The sequence below is a fragment of the Capsicum annuum genome, unplaced genomic scaffold (assembly GCF_002878395.1).
Source record: "Capsicum annuum cultivar UCD-10X-F1 unplaced genomic scaffold, UCD10Xv1.1 ctg3672, whole genome shotgun sequence".
In the NCBI taxonomy this organism is placed as follows: Eukaryota; Viridiplantae; Streptophyta; class Magnoliopsida; order Solanales; family Solanaceae; genus Capsicum; species Capsicum annuum.
Window position 1 is genome coordinate 1 of NW_025843725.1, and position 11,897 is coordinate 11,897.

The window sequence follows — 11,897 nt, forward strand, 5'->3', positions numbered from 1 at the left end:
ATGTGTTGAGTGGTAGGAAGTGTGGTAAAAACATCAAAATATCTTGAAAACATAATAAAAACTCCCTAATGAAAGATATGTAATCTAGCTTAAAGAAATTATGGAATAGAAAAGAGGTGGAAAATAGGTGGTTGAAGAATGAGATTAATGAAAAGTGTGATGTATTAAAGCGCCTAGGAATGTTAGTCATTATTTCTACCTAATATAGTTCCTACCCATACCTTAGCCTACATTACAACCCTCAAAGTCCTACATGATCTTGAGCATTGATATTCTTATAGTAGCAGAGTACTACACTAAGGTTAAGCCTGGGACATCATATGTTTCATGCAAATTCTTTGTGAGAGTGAGAATAATTCTACTCTTACACATGTTTTTGTGTGAAACTTGCATATTAGCGAGTGATGATGGATGACATATTTAATGAAGGATAGGCAATTTATAAGATTTTTTTTTAGTAATATGGATGAGTTTGCTAATCTTGAAGATTCAATTATTGAGGCTAGGAGGTTTTGAGTTTTCATTCATGTGGGTGGAATTGCAAAGTGACATGCTTGGGGTGGAACTTGATATTCATATTAGTCGTTCTGATTCTAGCTTGAGTATGTTATTTCAGTTAGTGATGTTGGAGACTTATGTGTTAAACATGATTATGAAGAGTTGCTCGAGGATGAACAAGGTTCTAAGTGAGGGGTGGTGATATTGGGAATATTTATACGTCCAATTGCTAATTATTGTCCATACTTTTGTCTACTTTGTCAGCTATATTGCATATATATTCATTTGATTAAGCTTAAATTGTGTTCATGGACTAATGGATATGATTCATGTTTACAGGTTGAGATTTTGCAAAAGAGAAGCTTAATTGAGCATCAATAAAGAGCTTGAGGATGATGGATGCATTATGCCCAATATCGATATACACGATGCACTTAAAGAGGTGTTCAAAGGCAACGATGAACCATGGGATGCAAAGAAAAGTAGAAAGATTGCTCGAGTGAAAAATAGGGAGAAAAAACATACCTTTATGTCATAGAAGCTATACTCCATTTTATTGGTGTGGCACGGAGATGGTCACAAAACTGATTGGCAAGAAACTGTGAAGAGGAGTGTTTCCACCATGACACAGAGCTACTGCTCTGCGCTATCAAAGTTTCATGGAGGATGTCTTCCATCAGATTTTTACACTCTACTATAAATAGGACACTTATTTTATTTTATAGGATGATTACGTACGTTTTAAGCCATAGAAAACACACATAAGACTTGGACTTAAGGTTTATTTCTCAACTATTCTCTACTATTTTAATTATTGTTTGAATACATAAAATTCAATTATGTTGATTCGAACATGAGTGGCTAACAACCTTTGTTCTGGGATTGAGGTCGAACGCATAATTGTATTTCGTACACTTGCGTTGGTTTAATGTTGAACTATGTAATGACCCTCTAGGTCATTTTTCATATTTCCACTTGTTTGCACTCTTAGAACTTTTTCATGGCTGTCCCAAGTCAATAATGACCTGTTGGGACTGACAATTCAATTACGTGCAGTTCGTTTGGTTTTTAAAGTCAATTCCCTATTTAGAAGTCTTTGTTAATTTTAAAAGGACACCAGGAAAAAAAGTCAGTAAAAAGATCTCGTTTGTGAATTATGACTGCATCATTAGCTCTGGAATATCAATTTTAGGCTAGTTAGACCTTTGGTTTGCGTCTTGGTGCACCCGAACTCATTTCACTCGTTTGGTCGGGAAGTTGAGATATTGGAAATTTGGGTGTGTTGCCCACATTCGGTTGAAACAAAATCAAATAAAAAATTCAACTTCGTCATTGAGTCTGGAACATCCAATTTAGTGTGGTTACATAGTTAATTCACGTAAATCAGATTTCGAATGAATCCCGAGGCCTTAGCAAAAACTTCAAAAATTTCTAAGTTCAGCTAATACTTGGTGCTGGAGAGGATGGTGTGATGACACCAAGAGGTATTGCAATCGTAATACCTGCTCTTGTATCCTGTATGCAATAGCAACACCTGGATACCTGAAGGGGCTACAAATATGGACCCTAGGTCGCAAAATTGCCTATTTCCACCCACTCTCTTGAAAGCAAAAGCAAGTATGATAACTCAAAATTGAGACTTGTAGGTAACTTGGAAGCTTGATTAACATCTATTATCGCAAATGTCTTCGAATTTAAGGTAAGATTTCATCCCTTTCTTAGTGAAATTCTTGGTTCTTGACCCAAAACCCTAAATAGCATGAGGGCTTGATTTTAGCCCCAAATTAGCTTGGTTTTCACCCATTTCTTAGGGTTATGATTCCCTGATCATGTATGAACATTGGGTTGACCTTAGAAACATGATTTTTGTAAGTTGAACCCACTTGGGGTTTTTTATGTCATTTTTGGACCTGAAGAACAATGGTGTAATATTAGTATCATTATTCTCGAATTGATGAGTAGATTAAAATTTTGATAGTGTGGATAACGGGGGTGGTCTCTGATCGCGGTCGGACTTGAGATGCCCATTACAATAAGGTCCTGAGCGGGGTCGGGTCGGGTCGGGTCACTTTACATCTACCTCTTCTACTTTTATTTTGACATATTACGTACAAAGCAATATCTTACAACATCTAATTTTGCACGTTATTGTCATTCCTTTCCTCTTTATCCTCTATTTGCACATCATTGCTTGCTTCCTTGTCTATCACATTTTTATCAAGAAAATCATCTTGAATTTTATGAGTTACAATGTCATGCGTTATCTGATTTGGAGAAGGCATGCGATATATAATTGGATGACAGTCTACATTAGCTATAATTGTCAGTGGCTACTATATTGTTGAACTAAAAGCTCTTGATTCTCCAAGGTACTGCTTATATCTACTAAATTATGCATATCTCCTCTGTCCAGGTCACGTTTATTCAATTGCTCATCTCCCTTGTGAACCACTTCAATAATAGGCTTAATATCTATGTCTACAGTGAGGGACTTATTAGAGATATCTGTTTTCTCTAACACTTGTTCTTGTTTATCCATGATAGTGTTGACTCTACTAGAGATGAGGAATCATTTTTCCACTCAACCTCTAGTATCTTCCTCTTTATCTTGACTTTGAGACACTAGATCTATCATAAAATCCTCATTAATATGCACTAGTCCCAGAGTCTGCACTATTGTTACTCTCCATCATCACTTCCTGGTTGTCTTCTTTTTTATGCTTTATTTCCTTCTGCACCTTTTCTGGGTTTATCATCATCTAAGATCCACCTTGTGTTATTGATTCACTATTAATGCCTGACCTTTCCTTAACCTATTCTCTACCTCCTCCTCAGTGATGGAATCCAAGGTTGCATATTGATTAAGTGAACAAATAGTTGGTCTTTTGTTGTTGCCCTTCAACTATGAGTTCTGATTATTAAACATGGCCTTCCCTTTCTTAGTTGTTATTGCATTCGAAACCTCGGGATTACCCAGGATCTTTCCACTTGTTAGCTTTCTTGGAAAGGATCCAGTAGGTTGGGTCAGTTGTGTATTGCATCATTTCTCTTAATTTGCTTTTTTGGTTATACCTTTTTTATTTTCTCATCTCCATCATTCTTTCTTCTATCTTCAAATTCCTTGTGTAATGTTGGTTCCTGGTTGTTCTTTTCTTGTCTCTTTGTTAATTTAGGTTGCATTACCTAATATTCATATATATTGTGGCCTTGTAACTTACATTTTCTGCAATATTTAGGCAAATAATCACATTGAATGTCAACTTTCACAGTCCTTATAGTTTTATTGATTCATCCTCAATATTCATCCTCACATGGTCAGGTAGAATAGACATTAAATCGACTAGAACCTTATCTTTAGCACAGCTAGGTCTAGTTTTATTAATTATGGCCATATCTAAATGCATAAGGGTGCATACCGAGGATGCTAAAGAAACTAACACCTCCTCGACAAAATAGATTGGGAGTAAGTTGGGGAAAGAGACTCATGTCATTGTCATAGTATTTTCCTCCTCCACAGTGAAATTAGAGTTATAAATTAGTAGTCTCATTTGATTAGAAGCACCATCTTTTGATTTGATGTAGAGAGTTGTCGCCAGAGTTGGATTAATGAAATCTTCTCTCAAAGAAAGCCTAATTAGAATCCTTCTATTTCTAAACTAACCAGTCTAACAATCGCCTTTGATGTTACATTATCCAGGGATCGTGGTACATAGCTCTTCCGACCATCCATATGGAAACTTTCCAACAATAGCATCTTGTAAATTTTCAGTAATACTTATTGTAGCAACTTCAGATTTGGATCACTTTTATGGATGGTTCCCTATGTAACATATGGTTTAATAGCATGTGAAGGAAAATTTCTCATAGAACATGCTTGCATGTTATTCAAAGTGGTAGGTTTTAAAATCTTAAAAAAATTGAGGTTTGTATCAACTAGGGGATTGATAGTGATGGGAGTGGATATTCTGGGGGTGTGACTAAGGGAGACTGGTCGATCACTATTAGTGATGACTGACCATTGGCTTCGAAAAATTGAGGTTTGTATCAACTAGGGGATTGATAGTGGTGGGGGCGGGTACGACTAAGGGAGACTGATCGATCATTGCTATTGATGATTGACCACTGGTCAGAGTAGCCATTATTGATGAATTTTGATTAAAAATTGGCTAGGATTAGGGTGGTGCATTAGGAGAGAGTTCAGAGCAAAACCAAGTAGAAGATATCGGATATCGCAATACATGACCAAATTTATAACCTTCATTGGCAGATTCTTTTTTTTTTTTAAAAGAATTCTTTTTAGAGGGAGGGGGGGGGGGGGGGGGGGGGAGGGTTGTAGTTGTATTAAACTTTCGAAAAAGCTAACATTAACTTTATAAATTTTATATAGTTATAAAGTATAAACATACTTCATACCGATTTTATGTAGTTTTTATACACTAAATCATGCCGAAAGTGTATGCCTTGAGCAATATACACACATTTCATACAGTTTTCATGCATAAAATTTTGAACAAAATTTTTAAGCCTCGAGTGTGTATGTATGTATATATATCTATAATCTATCATATATTAAAAGCATGAAGGACTTAGAAATGTTGTTTGAACTTTTTACCCTTCATTAAAATACTCCTCTTTAGACAAAATCGTTTTTTCACCTTTTTCTATTATTTTAGTAATATTAAATATTGACTATATTACCAAAAAAACAAAACCTTTCCTACCAAAAATATAATTTCTTTTCCATCATCTAAAAACCCTAACTATATCCAGAAACCAAAAACATAGTAATAAAAAGAAATACTAATTAAAAAATAACAATGTGAAATCCCCAACCTGAAACCAAAAAAATAGTAATATCTTTTTATTACTATGTGTAATAAGAAAAAACACACCCACAACGTGAAACCAAAGAAAAATAACATAATAAAAAAAATTGAAACTAAAGAAAAACCCCACCCACAACGTGAAACCAAAAAAGAAACAATATATTAATAAAAAATTAACCCTTCTGCTAGCGCTTTTTGTCACAAAAAAAAATCCAAAAACCTTTTCCATCTTCCATAAAAGTTGTGTTCACAATTAATTTTGGTTATAACTTTTTTTTGGTTTGATTATTTAATTTAATTAAGAATTCATAATATTTAGCACTTCTAAATCAATTAAAAAATTTATCTTATATAAAAAAAAAAATCTACAATTCTATTTAACTAATATTTTGGATTAAATTTACTAGAAACATAACTCTACTTCAACTTTTTCTTCTAATTTGGTTATTAATTGCGATTGTCTTTTTTTGTATATATTCATTATTATCATCTTCTCCATTTTTCTTTATTTGTTTTAGTTAATAATTTTAAAGATTATATATAAATTATGATTAAATAATTAACAAGACAATGAATTTTTCTTTTTTTGATAATTTCTCATGTTTTTCTTTCAGTAGAATTCTTTTTTAATCAAAAATTGAAAGAAATAAGCATAACATCACTGAATGAAGTAGTCAAAATCATCAAAGGTTTGTCTCTTTCTTCTTTTTCCTTCTTTTATTTAACTGACTTTGTTTTGATTATGTTATCTAACTATTCATTAGTATTAGTTGAATCTTCAATTAAACTTATTAGTTGAGTTCTAAATATAAGGTTATAATAGGTGTTGAATTTTGACATGCATAACTTTTGCTTGAAAAATGAACATATAAATTTAGAATTATAGTCGAATCTTTACTAATTAAGTTTGAAAGTGGATCAAGTACATTTATTCATTTTAAATCGAGTTTAATCTATCTACCTACTATTATAAAATTCTGAACATAAATGTTAGTTGACAAATATCTTTCAAGAAATCTTTTTAATATATTGAAAATTATTGAGAAACTAATTGGGTTGAACAGATTAGTTGACGAAACTTCTAAAGAATTTGACAAGCCTAAACAATCCAAATAAAATGATATTTGTGCTGATATGAAATTGGAGAAGTTGAAAGAAGAGATCCAGAAGGTTAAAGAAAGTGTTGGTACGAAATTAGAGAAGCTGGAAGAATTTATTTAGGAGACTAAAGAAAAAGAGAAGAGGTGAAAGAGAATGGCTCAAGGAAAGAGAAAAGAGAATATACTCTTCTTTTTTAAACTTTCTTATGTTTAAACTAGCATACATTCTTTTTTGGTTGGCTAATTTTTACTTTGGATAATAACGAAAAGTTGTCCTAATGTCAAGATGCTAAGCAAAAAAAAAATGCAATAAACATTTTAAAAGACTATCATGTTTTTTTATATTTTGAATGATTTTATAAAATTGAATTTACTAAATTGAAGTATACGCGCATATCTAAACTAGTATATATTAAAAGTGTGAAGGGTTCTTAGAATAGATGTTTGAACTTTTTGTCCTTCATTAAAATCCTTTGTTCCAGATAAAATCATTTTTTCACTATTTTTTTTCAAATTATTAATTAGTTATATTTATATATTGACTCCCTAAAATATATGAAAAAATATAATGACTCCTATAATATATGGTAAGAGAAAAAATCAACGCTTCATCCACTGTTCTCCTATCGAAGAAAAAAACCTCATAATTTTCCAGCCTCGGCTTTCTTTGTCCACTTTTAATTTGCATCATAGAAAAGACACATTCATATCTCAAGCAATTTGCAATTTGTGCATGGAGGTGTTATTTGAGATGATAATGTAGTTGACATGATTTAAATTGATGCATAGTAGTTGTTATCAATTACTGATTCTTTAACAGAATTATGTAAAATTTTTACTTAAATTGGACAAGGACAAAAATTATGTTGGAATTAACAATTTGTTGTTGGTCTTTTCAGTTAATTATGTGGATGCATTATTTGATGGAAACTCAATTGATTTGAGTCCTGATCGTGGCTCCTCGTTCAAATTTAATCTTGGCGAAGATAATTTTTTTCCATTCTTTGGGTTTATAAATTTGTTAGTATTGTTGCATGTCCGTAGTATATTTAGTTTAAGAAACTTATGATTTTTTCTGTACACGTGCATTAGATGGTAGGATATTGAGGTTGCGGATTAAAATAGAAGGTTATGTTTTTTGTAATATCGTAACTTTATGTGTAATTTAGTTCTAATATTGTTGCATACTTGTGGTATATTTATTTTCAAAAAAATGTGATTCTTTTTTATACAAGTGTATTAGATAGGAGGGTAGGTTAAATTCTTTTTTATTTATGAATCATACTTTGTGTAATGTCATAATTTTGTATAATTTAGTTCTAATGTTGTTGCATGCCCGTAATATATTTATTTTAAGAAATTTGTGGTTTTTTTTTTAATACAGGTACATTAGATAGGAGTGTATGGAGGTTACAGATTAGGGTAGAAGATTAGTAGATAGTTATGCTTTGACTTGCTTTTAGGGGATTTAGGTTTAGGGAAGTCTGGGAGCATTGTGCCTGTCGTAGTTTTAGCCTCATACGTGTATTTTCTTGGATTTAATGTCTATTACCATCTATTATAATTGTATTTAGTTGCCGTATTATTTTGTGCATTATTTCTCTGAATGTTATCCATAGCTTTTCTTACTATGTGACCTCATATGTGTATTTTGGATTTAATGTCTATTACCTTCTATTATATATTGTATTAGTTGCCGTATTATTTTGTGCATTATTTCTTTGATTGCTATCCATGGCTTTTCTTACTATTTGACATATTTTCTTCATTGTGGTATTACTCTTTCATAATATTTCCTTTATAGAGGGTACTAACTTTTTACTTCTAATCCATAATTTAAAAATTTATTCCCTTCTAGATTATAAATATTTTTGATGTGTTAGCTTCAGTTTGATCAGTTAAAATTTATAAATAGCCCAATTGAGAATTTTATTTGCATTATATTAAGAGTATATATATATATTTCATACCGTTTTCATGTAATTTTCATACACGGAAATTTTTGCGCATTTTAAAATCTTGAGCAAAAATTTGACTTATTTGTACAAAAACTCCTGTTACATTTCATTAACTTGAAAACTCTTGCTATGTTTCGTAATATTAGGTCATATTTATGTATATTTATATGAATTTTTCCGTTAGCCAAACTCACTTAACATATTTGTGATTCAAGACCCACTTCTTTAAATCATTATACTTCAATTGCTATAGATCAGGAAAACCCTATGAAAAAAAAGTGAAGCATATCAATTCTTTTGACGATACAAGAAAATCGGGTATTTGTGCCTTAAATGTGGCGTATCATTTGCACTTTTGCCCCTAAGTCTTTAATTATTGTACCTCACAAGTCATAACAAACTTCTTCTCACAGCATAAGTTCATATTTTCACATCATAATATCCCATAATTATGTCCGAACATGACTACAGTTTTTAAGGACCTTATGGGAGACATAAGTTCGGTTTTTGAATGACAAATTAAAGACCAGGCCTTTTGACACGCAAAACGTGCAATTTTATGTAAATTGAGACTTAAAAAGTAGTTTCCACGTGGAACATACTACCTTCTGACAAAGACAACTGGTGATTTTTAACTAGAAACCCAGTGGTCTTAAATCACACAGTACAAGTAAATAATGCACAATTATTAACCAAAAAAGACCAGAACGCCTGAAATTAAACTTAAGCTGTGCGCAAGCTCCTTTCTTTTGGCTTCTATGACAGTATATGCAAGCATAAGCATATAATCACCCGCTCCAAAAGTAAGGGCAGGAAGAATGACCATAACCTATGAGCATCTCTTCTTTACCTGAAAACTAATTCATGCCCTGCACTTGAGATGTTACAGAGGGGAGAATGGCAAATAGGTAAGAGTATCTAACATATATGCTGCCTGTATAATTGCCGCGAGCTCCACGAGCTATTCAGCTGTGAAGGAAAAATGACTGTTGGTAACCTCTTGCTTTCCTCAACGTAAGGAAAATCAATGGTATAATGAAGCCCGCGACTCTCTCGTCGGGAAAGAGCACTGCTAACAACCAGCTTGGCACAACAGAAGAGATTCCTCATTTCACAAGCCTCTAATCCAACCATGGTCTGTTCCCAGCCATGCTGAAATAGGTAAGTTTCCCATTTCAATTCCAACTCTTTGATTCTCTTCTCTGCAAGTGTAAGTCTTGAGGTAGACCTAACAATTCCAACATACTCCCACATGATTGACTGCAGTTCTTTCCTCACTTCCCTGGTCCGACGAATGACTTTATTAAGTACCGTATCTCCTAGTAACACAGGGGCTACAGGCCGCGGCCACCAACTTGAAGCACCATGATCAATTTTAGACACGTTCATGTGATCAATTGAAGGCTGTACAGCTCTTCGTGCAAACACTAGTGCTTCAAGCAAGGAGTTGCTAGCAAGTCGGTTCGCACCATGCAAACCAGTACACGCAACTTCACCTGCCACATAAAGACCTTGTACATTAGTCTCACCCTCGAGCCCAGCACGAACTCCACCACACATGTAGTGAGCAGCAGGAACCACCGGAATTGGCTGTTGTGTTATGTCTAAACCATAGCGGAGACACTCAGCAGCTATATTAGGAAAATGAGAAAGAACCTTTTCTCTGGGCTTGACACTGATATCGAGAAGAACATACTCTTCACCACGCTTTTTGAGCTGGTCATCAATACTTCTTGCTACGACATCTCTCGGGGCAAGTTCTGCTCTTTCATCATACAATGGCATAAATCTCTCCATATCTACGTTGTAGAGGATGCCTCCATCACCTCTGACAGCTTCAGTTATCAGAAAAGCCTTCTCTCTGGTATTTGATGGTCTGATGGGAAGGCCTTCATCAGCCAAGGCAGTCGGGTGGAATTGCACAAACCTGGCAACACGAGGCAGACAATTGTAATTACTAATAAAATCTTCGGGGATAGTTCATCAACCTCGCTAACAAAGACTTGTCTACCATCCAAAAGATGATCAAAGGAGGATCTCAATTAGAGAACAGACTGCTAATCTAGATATCTTTTCTACATCATTTTATCCCCCAATGAAGAAAATTTGATGCCTTTATCCTGAAAATTTCAAGTTGCATAGCCAATATCATCCCACAGAACATTTTGATCTACTCTTGTATATTTCATCAAAAGTTCAAATTCTGAACGAACGCAGAACAAGATGCAAAAATCAAGAAGGCAAAAAATGAATGAAATCTAGATTAGCAGATTTTACAACACAGCTCACTAAAGCAGAGTCAGAAATATCCTATAACAAAAATGCAACGCGAAGAATTACTTACTCCATGTTGGAAATTACAGCTTGAGCTCGATGAGCCATTGCCATTCCATCTCCAGTGGCAACCTACAACCATCATATCAATATGAATTAGAACTTTAAACATGTCCACATTTGACAATGTTAAACCTTTAAACATGTCCATATTTGACTAAGTTAAAACTTTTCCATTCATTAACAAAGGCACAATTTATCAAATATAAAAACAGAACTGGCCCCACCACCAATTAGCTTCTCAAGAAAAAAATGATAATGGGCAGCACAGCGCCACAGCAGATGCTTAATCCAGGTAAGTACAACTTTGAACAATGTGTGCTTTTGTTGTATAGAAATTGTTGGTGCATAGAATAAGAATTTATTATCTTCATCATATGCGAGATAAGAGTAAACTTCCAAGCAAAGGATCATATCTTATTCCTACCCAGATCACCTGTTTTTTCTTTTTATCTTTTCCTTGCCTTTTTTGGGCATTTAGAGAAGCAAGCTCTTATTTCTAATTGCACATTAGCTTAACTAACATGCAATGCTATAGGGTAGAAATGTTGGGTTTGAAATCGAGAGGGCGTCATGCGGAAGCTTAAAGTTTGCAAACCATGGCGAAGATAAATCAGATGACAAAGAAAAAACATAATACTAAAACATATTATTGATATTTTGGTCAAACGACCTACATATGAAAACTATTATTGAAAAATATAAAACCTATTGAAAAAGCACAAAAAATGTTGGGAGAAATCTCCCCCTAAACAAAACTCTTTGATGACCACATTATGGATGCTATTGTGTTATGGTATGAGAAGGGGGTGTAAAATTTATAGATGTCCAAAATTTTTCATCCAAAAAGAAGTTTGCCAAATATGGAAAAAAAATTATTTTCCTTTCAGAAAAAGTAAAAATATTTATGGTTACTTTTATTTTTCTTACAAGAAAAAGTAAAACTTAATTTTGGTAAGAAAATCAGGGCAAAAACCCTAACAGAAAAATTATTAAAACTCTATGGAGTGTGTTTGCATCAATGTCAATTGATAAGGTCCTTGTGAATTACAAGAAAATACTCCAGGTGTGTTCATGTTTTGGTGGCTTAAATGTTTTTTAAATAAACTTATTTTCCTCAATTTTAAGGAAACTGATTTCCCCTCATAAAGGAAGACATTATCCAAAACTCTCTTTCAACA

At 33.4% G+C, this 11,897-nt stretch overlaps 1 protein-coding gene and 1 long non-coding RNA gene across 2 annotated transcripts; one reads left to right on the top strand and one right to left on the bottom strand.

Moving 5' to 3' along the window:
• Nucleotides 1-2,205: 2,205 nt before the first annotated feature.
• Nucleotides 2,206-7,653, top strand: LOC124891526. The gene is made up of 2 exons (XR_007049730.1): nucleotides 2,206-2,867; nucleotides 7,324-7,653. It is a non-coding gene; the product is annotated as an uncharacterized LOC124891526 (long non-coding RNA).
• Nucleotides 7,654-8,915: 1,262 nt separating this feature from the next.
• On the bottom strand, nucleotides 8,916-10,788 carry LOC124891525 (L-aspartate oxidase, chloroplastic; the record flags this gene model as incomplete). Its single annotated transcript, XM_047403253.1, is given in 2 exon segments — nucleotides 8,916-10,309; nucleotides 10,727-10,788. Coding segments are annotated over 2 exon segments (1,071 nt in total), but the record flags the coding sequence as incomplete, so codon positions are not given.
• Between the last annotated feature and the right edge of the window lie 1,109 nt (nucleotides 10,789-11,897).